The sequence below is a fragment of the Doryrhamphus excisus genome, chromosome 13, assembly GCF_030265055.1.
Source record: "Doryrhamphus excisus isolate RoL2022-K1 chromosome 13, RoL_Dexc_1.0, whole genome shotgun sequence".
Lineage (NCBI taxonomy): Eukaryota > Metazoa > Chordata > Actinopteri > Syngnathiformes > Syngnathidae > Doryrhamphus > Doryrhamphus excisus.
In genome coordinates, this window is record NC_080478.1 from 18,435,628 (window position 1) to 18,452,521 (window position 16,894).

Consider the following 16,894-nt stretch of genomic DNA (forward strand, 5'->3'; position numbering starts at 1 on the left):
CATTCCTCAGATTATTATTTTTATTTTTTTGGAAAACCTGATGCGGCCCAGTTTCGCCCAGACCCTACCTCCAGTGGCCCCCAAGTAAATTGAGTTTGAGACCCCTGCTATACATGCTGGGTCAAATTAACAAGTATACCTGATTTTTTTCTGTTTACAGAAAAAAAAAATTTTAAAGAAAAAAAAAATTACAAAAAATGTGCAAAATTTTTGCAGATTTTTTTGCGGATTAACATTAAAAATATGCAATTTTTTTGCAGATTTTTCTGTGGCCGCGGGCCGCGTGTTTGAGACCCCTGGTTAAGACGTATTAGACAGTCAGAGTGATCATTTTGACTACAGCAAAGCATGCTGGGAAATGCGTAATCTGCCCATTCCTCAGATTATTATTTTTATTTTTTTGGAAAACCTGATGCGGCCCAGTCTCACCCAGACCCTAGCTCCAGTGACCCCCAAGTAAATTGAGTTTGAGACCCCTGCTATACATGCTGGGTCAAATTAACAAGTATACCTGATTTTTTTCTGTTTACAGAAAAAAAAAATTTAAGAAAAGATTTTTACAAAAAATGTGCAAAATTTTTGCAGATTTTTCTGCGGCCGCGGGCCGCGTGTTTGAGACCCCTGGTTAAGAGCTATTAGACAGTCAGAGTGATCATTTTGACTACAGCAAAGCATGCTGGGAAATGCGTAATCTGCCCATTCCTCAGATTATTTTTTTTTTTTTTTGGAAAACCTGATGCGGCCCAGTTTCGCCCCAGACCCGAGCTCCAGTGACCCCCCAAGTAAATTAAGTTTGAGACCCCTGTCATAAAGGGTCAAAGTGTTTTGCAGTCCGAATGTGGAACACATATTGTTCTTGCCTGTTCACAGCACATGTCACTGGAAGACGAAGAGTGCAAAAAAGGGCGCCGGGGACATAAGATTCTCTCCAGATGCGCTTGATATTTAACATTCGGCCATATTGAAGAACTTGTTCTAATCTTATGCTGTTTGTGTCATTTGTTGGAAAATGTTGCAGTTACCTTCTATTAGCTAAGTGACGGAATTGGGCAGAGGTTTAGCAGTGACGTATCGATCAGGGTTAGTGATTGTTTTACATTTTAATTGTAAGCACATACTTCGGGATGTAAGTCCAGTTTTAAACACATTTTACATATTTCTACATGAAAGTATTTTTCAGAGCTGGGTCTACTACGGTACAGTCAAGCATTGCAGTTTTTTCACTGGCAGCAAATTCTTGTCGGCGTAACACTAAAGGCTAAAAGTCTTGGTGGACAACCAACAAACTCCTTCATGTGCAATCAACTTCCATCTACTGTGCGCATAAATCCTAAAATACTGGAAGAAATTCTGCTTAGCATGAAGTATTTTAGCAACTTGGAATATTTCTTTCAACCAAATAGAAACGAGGAGTCTAGAGGGATCAGAAAAGATAGTTTAACCACCTGAAATGTAAAATAATACACTTAGCAGTACAGTGGATACCTGCTTTTCACAGGGAGTGTTGCGTTCAGGAAGCACTGACGAATTGTAAAAATATAAAAATATGTAATTTTTTTTTTTTTTGGTTGTCACACTAAAAAATGATTGGTTAGAAATAACCCAAATGTAACCCAAATTATTTTTTCAGATTAAAATGAACAAAGCATTATTAGAGCCCTGTAGACATGACAAAACACGACTATAGTCACATTTATACTCTTTTTATTTACAACATATTGCGCAACTGCAGGGTCTTGAGACACATGCTAACTCGCAAACTAGAGAGCTATAGCGACCTAAACGGTAGCCTTCAATTTATTTCCTTTAAACTTAAATAGCCAAAAACTTACCACTTCCACACGGATAGGGAGGATAACTATTAACAGTTATTTAACCTTTAACATGAACATTAATCAAACGTAATAATTTTTTCTGGGTACATGATACCATACAGCATCCACATCAAACTTGCGCGGGCCGCAACTAACATTAAACTTTCATATCAAGGCGGGGGGCCTCAAACTAGTGTCCTGCGGGCCACATTTGGCCCGCGGGCCACATGTTTAAGACCCCTGCCATACAGCATCCACATCAAACTTGCGCGGGCCGCACTGACATTAAACTTTCATATCAAGGCGGGGCCTCAAACTGGTGTCCTGCGGGCCACGTTTGGCCCGCGGGCCGCATGTTTGAGACCCCTGACATACAGCATCCATATCAAATTTGCGCGGGCCGCACTGACATTAAACTTTCATATCAAGGCGGGGGGCCTCAAACTAGTGTCCTGCGGGCCGCATGCTGGGTCAAATTAACAAGTAGACCTGATTTTTTTCTGTTTACAGGAAAAAATAATTTTCAAAGAAAAAAATTATTAAAATTTTACAAAAAATGTGCAAAATTTTTGCTGATTTTTTTTGCAATTTTTTGCCGATTAATATTAAAAATATGCAATTTTTTTGCAGATTGTTCTGTGGCCGCGGGCTGCGTGTTTGAGACCCCTGGTTAAGAGGTATTAGACGGTCAGAGTGATCATTTTGACTATAGCAAAGCATGCTGGGAAATGCGTAATCTGCCCATTCCTCAGATTATTACTATTTTTTTTGAAAACCTGATGCGGCCCAGTTTCGCCCAGACCCTAGTTCCAGTGGCCCCCAAGTAAATTGAGTTTGAGACCCCTGCTATGTACATGCTGGGTCAAATTAACAAGTATACCTGATTTTTTTTCTGTTTACAGGAAAAAAATAATTTTCAAAGAAAAAAATGATTAAAATATTACAAAAAATGTGCAAAATTTTTGCTGATTTTTTTTGCAATTTTTTTGCCGATTAATATTAAAAATATGCCATTTTTTTTGCAGATTGTTCTGTGGCCGCAGGCTGCGTGTTTGAGACCCCTGGTTAAGCGGTATTAGACGGTCAGAGTGATCATTTTGACTACAGCAAAGCATGCTGGGAAATGGACCCCTGCTATGTACATGCTGGGTCAAATTAACAAGTATACCTGATATTTTTCTGTTTACAGGAAAAAAAATAATTTTCAAAGAAAAAAATGATTACAATTTTACAAAAAATGTGCAAAATTTTTGCTTATTTTTTTGCAATTTTTTTGCAATTTTTTTGCGGATTAATATTAAAAATGCGCAATTTTTTTGCGGATTGATATTAAAAATGCGCATTTTTTTTGCGGATTAATATTAAAAATGTGCAATTTTTTTGCAGATTGTTCTGTGGCCGCGGGCTGCGTGTTTGAGACCCCTGGTTAAGAGGTGATCATTTTGACTACAGCAAAGCATGCTGGGAAATGAGTCATCTGCCCATTCCACTGCTGCAAACTCTTCCACATGTCATGTTTTTGTTTTGTACAAAATAATCTAACTTTTGTTTGGCAATTGAGCGAATGGCATTGAGGTGGTGAATCAACAACAACAACAACACGAGATCTCTGTCATTAAGAAAAGAAAGTGGTCACTCGGTAGAATCCGCATCAGACTCGTTTTTGGAACTTTTGGTCCAACATGAATCGGGAGCGTACAGTAAGACCTCATACAGTCTGTACTACGCCTTTCCATGTGTGCTAATATGTCCTAATGACAGAGAAAACATGATTCCCTTTCTGAAGTTGGACCTTCTTAACCTCCAGCAGGCCTCTAATTACGCTCTGATGTGCTGACTGACATTGTGCCAACATCTTGGTTCATACTAGACCTAACAAGCTGGCTTCACCCAAGCAAAACCTCCACCAAATGCAAAAAACCATCCATGTTCAAGTCCAGTTTCAAGTCAACATAAGACAGATCAAGGTCTTATGAATTATTTAGTGCATAAAAATATGTAGTCCGCACATTTGTTGTTTGTTCTTTAAACCTGATTGGGCGTTAACAGATGCATTCAATGACGTCACGTAAGTTGGACACACTCTCAAGTACTTTTACGTCATCATATTAACGTCTGAGTCATGTTTCGAGTCATTGATGTGAAAGTCGAGTTTTAAGTCTTTAATGATATTGTCAAGTTAAGTCATCCATACGGGCTGCGCGGTGACCAAGTGGTTAGCACAAAGCTTGGAGAGTTCAATTCCACTCTCGGCCATCTCTGTGTGGAGTTTGTATGTTCTCCCCGTGCATGCGTGGGTTTTCCACGGGTACTCCGGTTTCCTCCTCCACATTCCAAAAACATGCTAGGTTAATTAGCGACTCCAAATTGTCCATAGGTATGAATGTGAGTGTGAATGGTTGTTTGTCTATATGTGCCCTGTGATTGGCTGGCCACCAGTCCAGGGTGTACCCCGCCTCTCGCCCGAAGTCAGCTGGGGTAGGCTCCAGCACCCCCGTGACCCTCGTGAGGATAAGCGGTAGAAAATGAATGAATGAATAATAGATATCAATGCTACACGGCGGACTAGTGGTTAGCACGCTGGCCTCACAGCCAGGACACCTGAATTCAATTCCACCCTCTGCCATCTCTGTGTGGAGTTTTGTGTGGGTTTTCTCCGGGTACTCTGGTTTCCTCCCACATTCCAAAAACATGCTAGGTTAATTAGCGACTCCAAATTGTCCATAGGTATGAATGTGAGTGTGAATGGTTGTTTGTCTATATGTGCCCTGTGATTGGCTGGCCACCAGTCCAGTGTGAAGACAGCTGGGATAGGCTCCAGCAACCCCAGCGACCCTCGTGAGGATAAGCGGTAGAAAATTAATTAATAATAGACATCAAGGCTGCACGGTGGACGAGTGGTTAGCACACGGGCCTCACAGCTAGGAGACCCGAGTTCAATTCCACCCTCTGCTATCTCTGTGTGGAGTTTGCATGTTTTCTCCGGGTACTCCGGTTTCCTCCCACATTCCAAAAACATGCTAGGTTAATTAGCAACTCCAAATTGTCCATAGGTATGAATGTGAGTGTGAATGGTTGTTTGTCTATATGTGCCCTGTGATTGGCTGGCGACCAGTTCAGGGTGTACCCCGCCTCTCGCCCGAAGTCAGCTGGGATAGGCTCCAGCATACCCCTGTGACCTTCGTGAGGATACGCAGTCGAAAATGAATGAATTCATGAATTTTCTAGAGGAGTGGTTAGCATGAAGGCCTCACAGCTAGGAGACCCGGGTTCAATTCCACCTTCGGCCACACTTGGCATGCGTGGGTTTTCTCCGGGTACTCCGGTTTCCTCCCACATTCCAAAAACATGCTAGGTTAATTAGCGACTCCAAATTGTCCATAGGTATGAATGTGAGTGTGTTAGTTCCAACAGTCTCTTTTATTGCAAATGTTCTGAAATCAGAGAGTTATGTCCAGAGTTACGCCCAAGCCACCTCATCCGGCCAGGAGAAGTGGTTCTATGTTGAGCTTCTCACCTTCTCATCTTGTGATTTTTGCCACTAATAATAATAATAATAATAATAATAATAATAATAATAATAATAATAATACATTTTATTTGTGTAGCGCTTTTCAAACCTAAACTGTTACCCAACATTGGATTTTAGGATTGATTGCTCAATGAGTGACACTAGTTGTTATGTCATTAAATGACTAACTTTGAATTGATATTGCCTGACCCATAATTTTGAGTTCTCAAAATAGATGTAAGAGCTAGGACTCGGTGTTCATTTCGAAGTATGAGGTGATCTTTGGCATCAAACCCGAGAACAGGCCATGATTAAACATTTTTGGTCTCCGTGGTGCAACAACACAGCCCCTGATGACACTGATTTGTCTTCACCAGACAAAGACTGGTTTCACTTAGGAACTCTGACCTGTGTCCGCTTCTACAAAGAAGCTCAGTCAACTCAAAACAAAGCATTTTTATTTTTATGATGACTTTTAAGGATTTACAGCCACCAATGTAGAGGCAATGAATTACCGTGAAAGAGATTTAAGCATCTGCAGCAACCATGTGAGGAACCATCGACTTTTTTATGGTGCATGTGTGGCGGGCAACCATCTTTTTCTTGGTTTACAACCAGTTTTACAGGTAGCTACATCTGCAGCCGGAGAATATTTACTGTGTCATTGTCCATGTTGGGGAAAATACTTTTAAAAAGTAGTCAGCGCTAGTAATTAGTTAAGTATTTGAATTAGTACCCCATTGTCGTTTATGAAAAGTAGATAGTGCTGTTTTCGTTCCTGCCCTCCTGTAGGTTGTTGCTGATGTCCCTAAAAGTTGTTTTAGCGTCTTTACTAACAGCTTTCCTTTTCCTTTCGGTCATCCACTGCTCATGTTTTCCTTGATGTTCCTGTACGACATTTATTCCCGGGTACACCAGCGGTTTCTTTCCAAATGGTTTAGTACAGGGGTTCACAAACGTTACAAACTCAGGGCCCACTTGAAAATCTAAAAAATGTACACGGCCCATCTTTCTCCTATAAACAGTACATAGACGAAATGTTGTGTTTTTATTATTTATTGTTATTATTTTTTTATTTTTTTATTTTTGTAGTTATATTTGTATATTTTGTATTTTGTATTTATTTTTATTTTTATTTTTATATTTATATTTATTTTTATATTTTTATATTTTTATATTTTTATATTTTTATATTTTTATATTTTTATATTTTTATATTTTTATATTTTTATATTTTTATATTTTTATATTTTTATTTATTTTTATATTTATTTTTATTAATTCATTTTCTGCCGCTTATCCTCGCGGGGGTGCTGGAGCTTATCCCAGCTGTCTTGGACTGAGAGGGTGGAATTGAACCCAGGTCTCCTAGCTGTGAGGTCTGCGCGCTAACCACTCGACCGCCGTCGTTATTATTATTATTATTGTTGTTATTATTATTATTATTATACATTCCTTTTCTGCTGTTTATCCTTGCGGAGGTGCTGGAGCCTATCCCAGCTGTCTTGGGCCGAGAGGGTGGAATTGAACCCAGGTCTCCTAGCTGTGAGGTTTGCGCGCTAACCACTCGCCCGACATCGTTACCATTTTTATTTTTTGTATTTTTATTTTATTTTTATTTTTATTTCGTTTTTATTATTTTATTTTTATTTTAATTTTGAGGTCTGCGCGCTAACCACTCAACCGCTGTCGTTATCATCATCATCATTATTATGTTATTATTGTTATTATGTTATTATTATTATTATTATTATTATTATTATTATTATTATTATTATTATTATTATTATTATTATTATTATTATTATTATTCATTTTTTACCGCTTATTCTCACGGGGGTGCTGGAGCCTATCCCAGCTGTCTTTGGGCGAGAGGCGGGGTACACCCTGGACTGGTGGCCAGCCAATCACAGGGCACATATAGACAAACAACCATTCACACTCACATTCATACCTATGGACAATTTGGAGTCGCTAATTAACCTAGCATGTTTTTGGAATGTGGGAGGAAACCGGAGTACCCGGAGAAAACCCACGCATGCACGAGGAGAACAAGCGAAATTCCACACAGAGATGGCCGAGGGTGGAGTTGAACTTGGTTTCCTAGCTGCGCTAACCACTCGACCGCCGTGCCGCCCTACAATGTTGTTATTGTTGAAGTGAAATGACATCTAAAAACTGCTCCCTTGTGTCTATATGTGCCCTGTGATTGGCTGGCCACCAGTCCAGGGTGTACCCCGCCTCTCGCCTGAAGACAGCTGGGATAGGCTCCAGCACCCTCCGCGACCCTTAATTCCTCATAACTGGAAAACAATAACGCTGTTATATTGTGCTGTTATTTCTTAATGGCGCCGTCACTCAACAACAATAGTCAATGTTTGGTTACGTTTCTCCAGGAGAATACCTGCAATGACCATGTCAGCATTAATACGGAGCAGATGACAGATAGATGGAGATGATTCTCTTTTAAATCGTGCAAGATGATTAAAGTGGAGAAAGTAGGTCATCCAACCTGACACATCCAGCTGGCCAGTAATATCACTTTTTTTTTTTTTTGCACCAAAGGTTCATTCATAATATATAAAGGAGGGGACTCAAACAAGGGCTGGATTGTCTTAAAACAACCCACTCAAGATGATCTTAATTATGAGCTCTGGTCTGCTGATGCAGCTGTGGGGCTGATTCAGCTGAATCAGGCATTTGACTCGCTTACCTTGACACCGAAATGATCCGGTCTCAGTACGCTACTTCTTGCCATGTTCATTTAGCTTATTTATTTGACGGCATGCAGACAGTTTGGCATCATAGACCGCACATTATAGACCTCGTTTCCATGTGACGCCGTAGGATTTCGCAATAAATAAATGAGGCTAGTTGAAGGTATTTGCTCAATTTTGCTCAAACATGCGGCCCGCGGGCCAAATGTGGCCCACAGGACACTTAGTTTGAGGCCCCCCGCCTTGATATGAAAGTTTAATGTTAGTGCGGCCCGCGCAAGTTTGATATGGATGCTGTATGGCAGGGGTCTCAAACATGCGGCCCGCAGGACACTTAGTTTGAGGCCCCCGCCTTGATATGAAAGTCTAATGTTAGTGCGGCCCGCGCAAGTTTGATATGGATGCTGTATGGCAGGGGTCTCAAACATGCGGCCCGCGGGCCAAATGTGGCCCTCAGGACTCTCGTTTGAGGCCCCCCGCCTTGATATGAAAGTTTAATGTCAATGCGGCCTGCGCAAGTTTGATATGGATGCTGTATGGCAGGGGTCTCAAACATGCGGCCCGCGGGCCACACTAGTTTGAGGCCCCCCGCCTTGATATGAAAGTTTAATGTTAGTGCGGCCCGCGCAAGTTTGATATGGATGCCGTATGGCAGGGGTCTCAAACATACGGCCCGCGGGCCAAATGTGGCCCGCAGGACACTAGTTTGAGGCCCCCGCCTTGATATGAAAGTTTAATGTTAGTGCGGCCCGCGCAAGTTTGATATGGATGCTGTATGGCAGGGGTCTCAAACATGCGGCCCGCAGGACACTTAGTTTGAGGCCCCCGCCTTGATATGAAAGTCTAATGTTAGTGCGGCCCGCGCAAGTTTGATATGGATGCTGTATGGCAGGGGTCTCAAACATGCGGCCCGCGGGCCAAATGTGGCCCTCAGGACTCTCGTTTGAGGCCCCCCGCCTTGATATGAAAGTTTAATGTCAATGCGGCCTGCGCAAGTTTGATATGGATGCTGTATGGCAGGGGTCTCAAACATGCGGCCCGCGGGCCACACTAGTTTGAGGCCCCCCGCCTTGATATGAAAGTTTAATGTTAGTGCGGCCCGCGCAAGTTTGATATGGATGCCGTATGGCAGGGGTCTCAAACATACGGCCCGCGGGCCAAATGTGGCCCGCAGGACACTAGTTTGAGGCCCCCGCCTTGATATGAAAGTTTAATGTTAGTGCGGCCGGCGCAAGTTTGATATGGATGCTGTATGGCAGGGGTCTCAAACATGCGGCCCGCGGGCCAAATGTGGCCCACAGGACACTTAGTTTGAGGCCCCCCGCATTGATATGAAAGTTTAATGTTAGTGCGGCCCGCGCAAGTTTGATATGGATGCTGTATGGTATCATGTACCCAGAAAAAATGATTACGTTTGATTAATGTTCATGTTAAAGGTTAAACAACTGTTAATAGTTATCCTCCCTATCCGTGTGGAAGTGGTACGTTTTTGGCTATTTAAGTTTAAAGGAAATAACTTGAAGGCTACCGTTTAGGTCGCTATAGCTCTCTAGTTTGCGAGTTAGCATGTGTCTCAAGACCCTGCAGTTGCGCAATATGTTGTAAATAAAAAGAGTATAAATGTGACTATAGTCGTGTTTTGTCATGTCTACAGGGCTCTAATAATGCTTTGTTCATTTTAATCTGAAAAAAATAATTTGTCTACCCACCAACTATATGTGGTTTCTTAAGTTTTTATTATTTGCCGTTTTATTGTTATTATTATATTTATTTATTTATTACTGATTGATTGATTTTCTTTAGTAATATTTTGTCTTTTTTTCTCTTAAGGGGTCCAAAAAGAACGAAGGAAAAAAAAAAGATGCCATGTGGCGAAAGTACGACGGGATAACGTCCTGAGATAACCCTCTGAGCTCACGTTTGGGATGATGTCCAACCATAAGATCAGTGCCTGGTCATTTGGTCTGAAGCAAGACTTCTGCACTGTTTGATGTGACGGTAATGTAAAGATCAGACTGGAAAATCCAACATGTGGTGTTCAGAAGAATGGGTATCTTTTGCAAATCCTGAAGTATTCTACTTTCTCCCGGATGACAATGATTTTCACTATTTATCTTACGCCACCCGACAAAAAACGTATTGCAGAATTTCGGTCGTTTGTATCTGTGATCACGACCCAAAAAATACGAGTTTTGCCTTACACTCACAAACAAACAAGACCTCGACATACTTGGGGTAGGATCTCATCCCCGACCAGGAGTACGGGGTACACCCTAGACTCGTGGCCAGCCAATCACAGGGCACATATAGACAAACAACCATTCACACTCACATTCATACCTATGGAATGTGAGAGTCGCTAATTAACCTAGCATGTTTTTGGAATGTGGGAGGAAACCGGAGTACCCGGAGAAAACCCACGCATGCACGGGGAGAACATGCAAACTCCACACAGAGATGCCTGAGAGTGGAATTGAACTCAGGTCTACTAGTTGTGAGCCCTGCACGCTAACCACTAGACCACCGTGCAGCCCTTAAATATTACTTCATTCATTTTCTACCGCTTATCCTAACGAGGGTTGCGGGGGGTGCTGGAGCCTATCCCAGCTGTTTTTGGGCGAGAGGCGGGGTACACCCTGGACTGGTGGCCAGCCAATCACAGGGCACATATAGACAAACAACCATTCACACTCACATTCATACCTATGGACAATTTGGAGTCGCTAATTAACCTAGCATGTTTTTTTGGAATGTGGGGAACATGCAAACTCCACACAGAGATGCTTGAGAGTGGAATTGAACTCGGGTCTACTAGTTGTGAGCCCTGCATGCTAACCACTAGCCCACCGTGCAGCCCTTAAATATTACTTCATTCATTTTCTACCGCTTATCCTAACGAGGGTTGCGGGGCGTGCTGGAGCCTATCCCAGCTGTTTTTGGGCAAGAGGCGGGGTACACCCTGTACTGGTCGCCGGCCAATCACAGGGCACATATAGACAAACAACCATTCACACTCACATTCATACCTATGGACCATTTGGAGTCGCTAATTAACCTAACATGTTTTTTGGAATGTGGGGAACATGGAAACTCCACACAGAGATGCTTGAGAGTGGAATTGAACTCGGGTCTACTAGTTGTGAGCCCTGCACGCTAACCACTCGTCCACCGTGCAGCCACCGTGCAAAAACCAGAAACCCAATCCTGCAGCCAACTGACTGGAGTTCAACTCCCATTGGAAATGGGTCCGACTTACCGTGACTTAACGCGAACCAAAGTCTTGACACCATACAGCATACTTACTGGTAGCTATGGTCTCCTGACCCCGAGAAGCTAGTGTAGAATACAACTCTACCGCCGCTGTAACGCACTTCCATCACTTTATCAACAAGCCCACTTAACCCAGATTTCCCGAGTACTCCCCACAGAGTTCCTCGAGGAACAGAGTCAAATGTCTGCTCCAATCTACTTCGAGTCTCTGACCTCAGACGACTTCTTGTCTTTCAGGGGCCTTGCTTTGCCAAATGTACTACAGATGCTCAGGATTATTTTATAAGGTCGTGTTTGGCTTATTGGAGGGATGTTTTCAGAAAACCATGCTGAAAAAGTCACGGCAGTGTCTTACAGGCTGTAGATACTAGATCATATGTTGGATGTCTATTTCCTATATCTCCTTGATTCCATGAATCTTAGGCCCATCGATCTACAGGGGGACTTGCTGATTTGGTATCAATTTCTCAGACGGTGAAAAGCAAACGATGCTTAAAATGTGTGCCATTTATGTTGAACTAAATCTGGAAAAGCTAGATAAGTATTTGTTCATAATTAAAATTAATAATTAAAAATAATAATTAAATTAATAATTAAAATAATAATCATTAAAAACTGCAGTTTCTCCTATTCTTTCAATAATAATAACAATAATAATAAGTATTATTATATTATAATATTATTATAATTATTATTATTTAATAATTTAGGCAATGGAATACACACACTTTCCTTAAATGTGTATAATAATAATAATTATTATTATTATTATTATTAATTTATTATTATTATTAATTGATTACATACAATTGAATACATACAATTTCCTTTTTATTAATAATAATAATAATTATTATTAATTGATTACATACAATTTAATACATACAATCTCCTTAAATGTGTATAATAATAATTTATTATTATTATTATTATTATTATTAATTGATTACATACAATTGAATATATACAATTTCCTTAAATGTGTATAATAATAATAATAATAATTATTATTATTATTATTATTATAATGATTATAATAATAATATAGTATTATTATTATTATATTATTATTATTATACACATTTAAGGAAATTGTATGTATTCCTGTATGTAATAATAATTATTATTATTATCATTATTATTATAATTTTATAATTACTTTATTATTATTTTATTATTATTGATTACTTAATTACTTTTTTTAATTACTTAATTAGTTATATAATAATAATAGTAATAACAAATAATAATTATTATTATTATTAGTAGTAGTATTATTAGTATTATTATTAGTATTATTATTATACACATTTAAGGAAATTGTATGTATTCCATGGCCTAAATTAAGTACTTTCAAGCATAAAAATCGCTAAATGAACAAAAATACAAATTATAAAAAAAATTATAAAATTATAAAAAATAAAAATACAAAGGCACTCAAAAGATGTGATATCAAGTGTAATATAGTGCCTGTGCCTTTAAGAAGTTAGTGTCAGTTGATTGCTGAGTGCTAGCAGTGGGTCAGCAGTGTAGAGAGTAGCCGACAGCAGCTCCTGTGTCAATATTCTCTGCTTGTTAATACTAAGTGATTTCACTGCATTATGAGTCCATTCTTAAACTGCAGTAGTAGCGTTTGTATTCTACTCCGGTAATTCAAGTGTAAAGGTGACTATAGGGGTGCTATTTTATCTCTATGTGGCTCTAATAATAGTAAAAAAAACATTTAGAAGGTTATAAACAGTTTTTTTAACACTCAAACGAGTCACAAATGTATATATTCAGTGACTCTGCTGTTGTAGTAGAACTATACGTACTGTACCTCATTGAAGGAGTTTTGCAGTGAAGGTAGTTGGAAAACACGGAGTTCAGCGTCAATGGCATTGAGTCGCTCCAGGTCGGCGTTACCTTGGACGTAACCCTGGCTCGTCGACGCCGGCAAGGCCCACATGTTCTCCTGGAAGACGTGCATCAGTTAAATAAGTCATAGACCACCCAAACAAAATGTCCTAATCTGGCCATAAGACCTAAACTTTGATCTCAGCTCAACACAACAGTTTTATCTGAACAGTTAGGTCACATATACTGACTATAAACTAAAAACTGTCACTGTCCACAAAATACATCGATATGTACTACAATATGTACTACAAAATATAAACTATATAAAATATATTCGAAAAATACACTAGCAGTAAGCCCTTTAAAGACTTAAAAATATATTAGGAAAATACAAACAAAATGTCATTAAGTAATTAAACACCGTCGCTAATTAACCTAGCATGTTTTTGGAATGTGGGAGGAAACCGGAGTACCCGGAGAAAACCCACGCATGTTCTCCCCGAACATGCAACCTCCACAAAGAGATGACCGGGGGTGGAATTGAACTCGGGTCTCCTAGCTGTGCTCACCACTCTACCACCGTACAGCCGCTTGGTTGTACTTCATTCATTCATTCATTAATTTTCTACCGATTTTCCTCATGAGGGTCGCGGGGGTGCTGGAGCCTATCCCAGCTGTCTTCGGCCGAGAGGTGGGGTACACCCTGGACTGGTGGCCAGCCAATCACAGGGCACATATAGACAAACAACCATTCACACTCACATTCATACCTATGGACAATTTGGAGTCGCTAATTAACCTAGCATGTTTTTGGAATGTGGGAGGAAACCGGAGAAAACCCACGCATGCACGGGAAGAACATGCAAACTCCACACAGAGATGGCTGAGGATGGAATTTAACTCGGGTCTTCAAGCTTTGAGGCCTGTGTGCTAACCACTCCTCCACCGTGCAGCCTGTTTCAGCCATTATTATTCATTCATTTTCTACCGCTTATCCTCACGAGGGTCGCGGGGTTGCTGGAGCCTATCCCAGTTGTCTTCGGGCGAGAGGCGGGGTTCACCCTGGACTGGTGGCCAGCCAATCACAGGGCACATATAGACAAACAACCATTCACACTCACATTCATACCTATGGACAATTTGGAGTCACTAATTAACCTAGCATGTTTTTGGAATGTGGGAGGAAACTGGAGTACACGGAGAAAACCCACTCATGTTCTCCCTGAACATGCAAACTCCACACAGAGATGGCCGAGGGTGGAATTGAACCCTGGTCTCCTAGCTGTGAGGTCTGCGCACTAACCACTTGACCGCCATGCAGCCTTGATATTTATTATTAGTCATTCATTCATTTTCTACCGCTTATCCTCACAAGGGTCGCAGGTGTGCTGGAGCCTATCCCAGCTGTCTTCTCCCTAGACTGGTGGCCAGCCAATCACAGGGCACATATAGACAAACAACCATTCACACTCACATTCATACCTATGGACAATTTGGAGTCGCAAATTGAACCCTGGTCTCCTAGACGGTCCAGACGGTCCCGGGTCTCAGGCTCTAAAAATTCAGGTTATAAAAGGCTCAGGTTATAAAACTTTATGTAAGATTCCGGCTTGGCAGTTTCATGGGTAGAATCATAGTGAAAATATGAAGATGAAAAGAATCGCTAACGTGGCGTTTCGTGTCAAATGCATCTGGTTCATCTATGCGGCTTTTGGGGGGGGGGGGGGGGGGGGGGGGTGAGGATGGTCTGCCTGGAGGCCATCTCAGTAGCTTGGCAGACTTTAAAATATCCACAGTGGACGGGGGTTTGGGGTGGGGGGGGGATGTGATCCTGACCATGATAACGGACCTGGCTGGTTCATGTATGAGAGCGACTGTTCAACACTGGAAACGACGCTTTCCTCATAAAATATAAAAATATCTCCAGAAATTGAAAATGTCCATAGCAGATGCTGTGAAATGGAATCATCGCCCGTTCAAACTACGCATCCAAAAATCTCCAGACAGGAGAGACCTTGCAAATGTCATATGTTGCCTGTTATTATTATTATAATCGTTATTATTATTATACATATTTAAGGAAATGGTATGTATTGTATGTATTATTATGTATTAATAATAATAATTATTATTATAATTATTATTATTATACACATTTAAGGAAATTGCATGTATTCTTGCATGTAATAATAATTATTATTATTATTAACATTATTATCGTTATTATTATTATTATTATTATGTTACAGTAATAATAATAATAATTATTATCATTATTATTACAATTGAATAATTACTTTTAGATTATTATAATTATATAATGAAAATTATTATTATTATATAATAATATAACTATTATTATTATTATATAATTATTAGTAGTAGTAGTATTATTATAATTATATAATAATAATAATAATAATAATTATTATTATTATTATTATACACATTTAAGGAAATTGCATGTATTCCTGCATGTAATAATAATAATAATTATTATTATATATATAATAATAATTAATATTATTATCTTTATTATTATTATTATTATACACATTTAAGGAAATTGTATGTATTGTATGTATTATTATGTAATAATAATTATTATTATTATCATTATTATTGCAATTTTATAATTACTTCTATATTATAATTATATAATAATAATAATTATTATTATTATTATTATTATTATTATTATTATTATCATTATCATTATTATTACAATTCTATAATTACTTTTATATTATTATAACTATATAATTATTATTATTATTATTATAATTATTCATTCATTCATTCATTTTCTACCACTTTTCATATAATAATATAATAATATTGTATAATAATAATAATAATGATAATAATAGTAATTATTATTATTATACACATTTAAGGAATATGTATGTATTCCATGGCCTAAATGGATTACTTTCAAGCATAAAAATGGCTAAATGAAGAAAAATACAAATACAAGGCAGTCAAAAGATGTGATATGAAGTGTAATATAGTGCCTGCGCCTTTAAGAAGCGAGAGACCTTGCAAATGTCATATGTTGCCTGTTAGTGTTCTCATGGCAGCCTACCCCGTTGTCTGCGTCACCGTCCTCTTCCTCTTCATCTATGTCTCGCAGGAGCTCGGCCAGGCGCTCTTCCTCTGCCTGTGTCAACAGCACTTGGCCCCCTTTGCCACTTGCTAGCTAGTGCAGCACACAACATTTAGAGAGGTTGACATTTGGTAAGTAACATCAAAAATGAACAGGAACATACGGTATGTAATATTGATATGCCCTCTGATACTTCACATATCTTGATATTTCAATACTGTTTGAAAACTCACTAAAATTATGATTATGGTACTAACATCTATGGTAAAAAGCAATCTTCACTCGCTAAATGTACTGCAAAAAAAAGGCCAGTAAGGATAATTCATAATGCCGCCAACAGAGAACATACTAACTCCTTATTTCTAAAATCACAAATACTTCAACTTGCTGATATAGTTCATCTTCAAACAGCTAAAATAATGCATAAGGCTAAAAATAACCAATTAGCTAAAAATGTCATCCAATACTTCTCTACAAGAGAGGAGAAATTAAATTAAATTAAATTAAATTAAATTAAATTAAATTAAATTAAATTAAATTAAATTAAATTAAATTAAATTAAATTAAATTAAATTAAATTAAATTAAATTAAATTAAATTAAATTAAGAAAGCAGGAAGTGAACAAATGTAACAGTT

The 16,894-nt window shown here is 38.9% G+C and overlaps 2 protein-coding genes across 5 annotated transcripts in view; one reads left to right on the top strand and one right to left on the bottom strand.

Moving 5' to 3' along the window:
- The window catches only part of LOC131140537 (sushi domain-containing protein 4-like), a 55,891-nt gene that overhangs the window by 23,956 nt on the left and 15,041 nt on the right, over positions 1-16,894 (top strand). Inside the window, exon 6 of the mRNA XM_058091050.1 lies at positions 9,873-10,040. The gene's annotated coding sequence lies outside the window, so the exon portion shown is untranslated. The remainder of the gene's footprint in view (positions 1-9,872; positions 10,041-16,894) is intronic.
- The window catches only part of fsip1 (fibrous sheath interacting protein 1), a 41,789-nt gene that overhangs the window by 21,493 nt on the left and 3,402 nt on the right, over positions 1-16,894 (bottom strand). For all 4 annotated transcript variants that reach the window (XM_058091056.1, XM_058091054.1, XM_058091055.1 and 1 more), the window contains 2 exons: positions 16,237-16,350; positions 13,132-13,266 (listed from right to left, as the gene is read on the bottom strand). In XM_058091056.1, the coding sequence (XP_057947039.1) occupies positions 13,132-13,266; positions 16,237-16,350 (249 nt within the window). The remainder of the gene's footprint in view (positions 1-13,131; positions 13,267-16,236; positions 16,351-16,894) is intronic.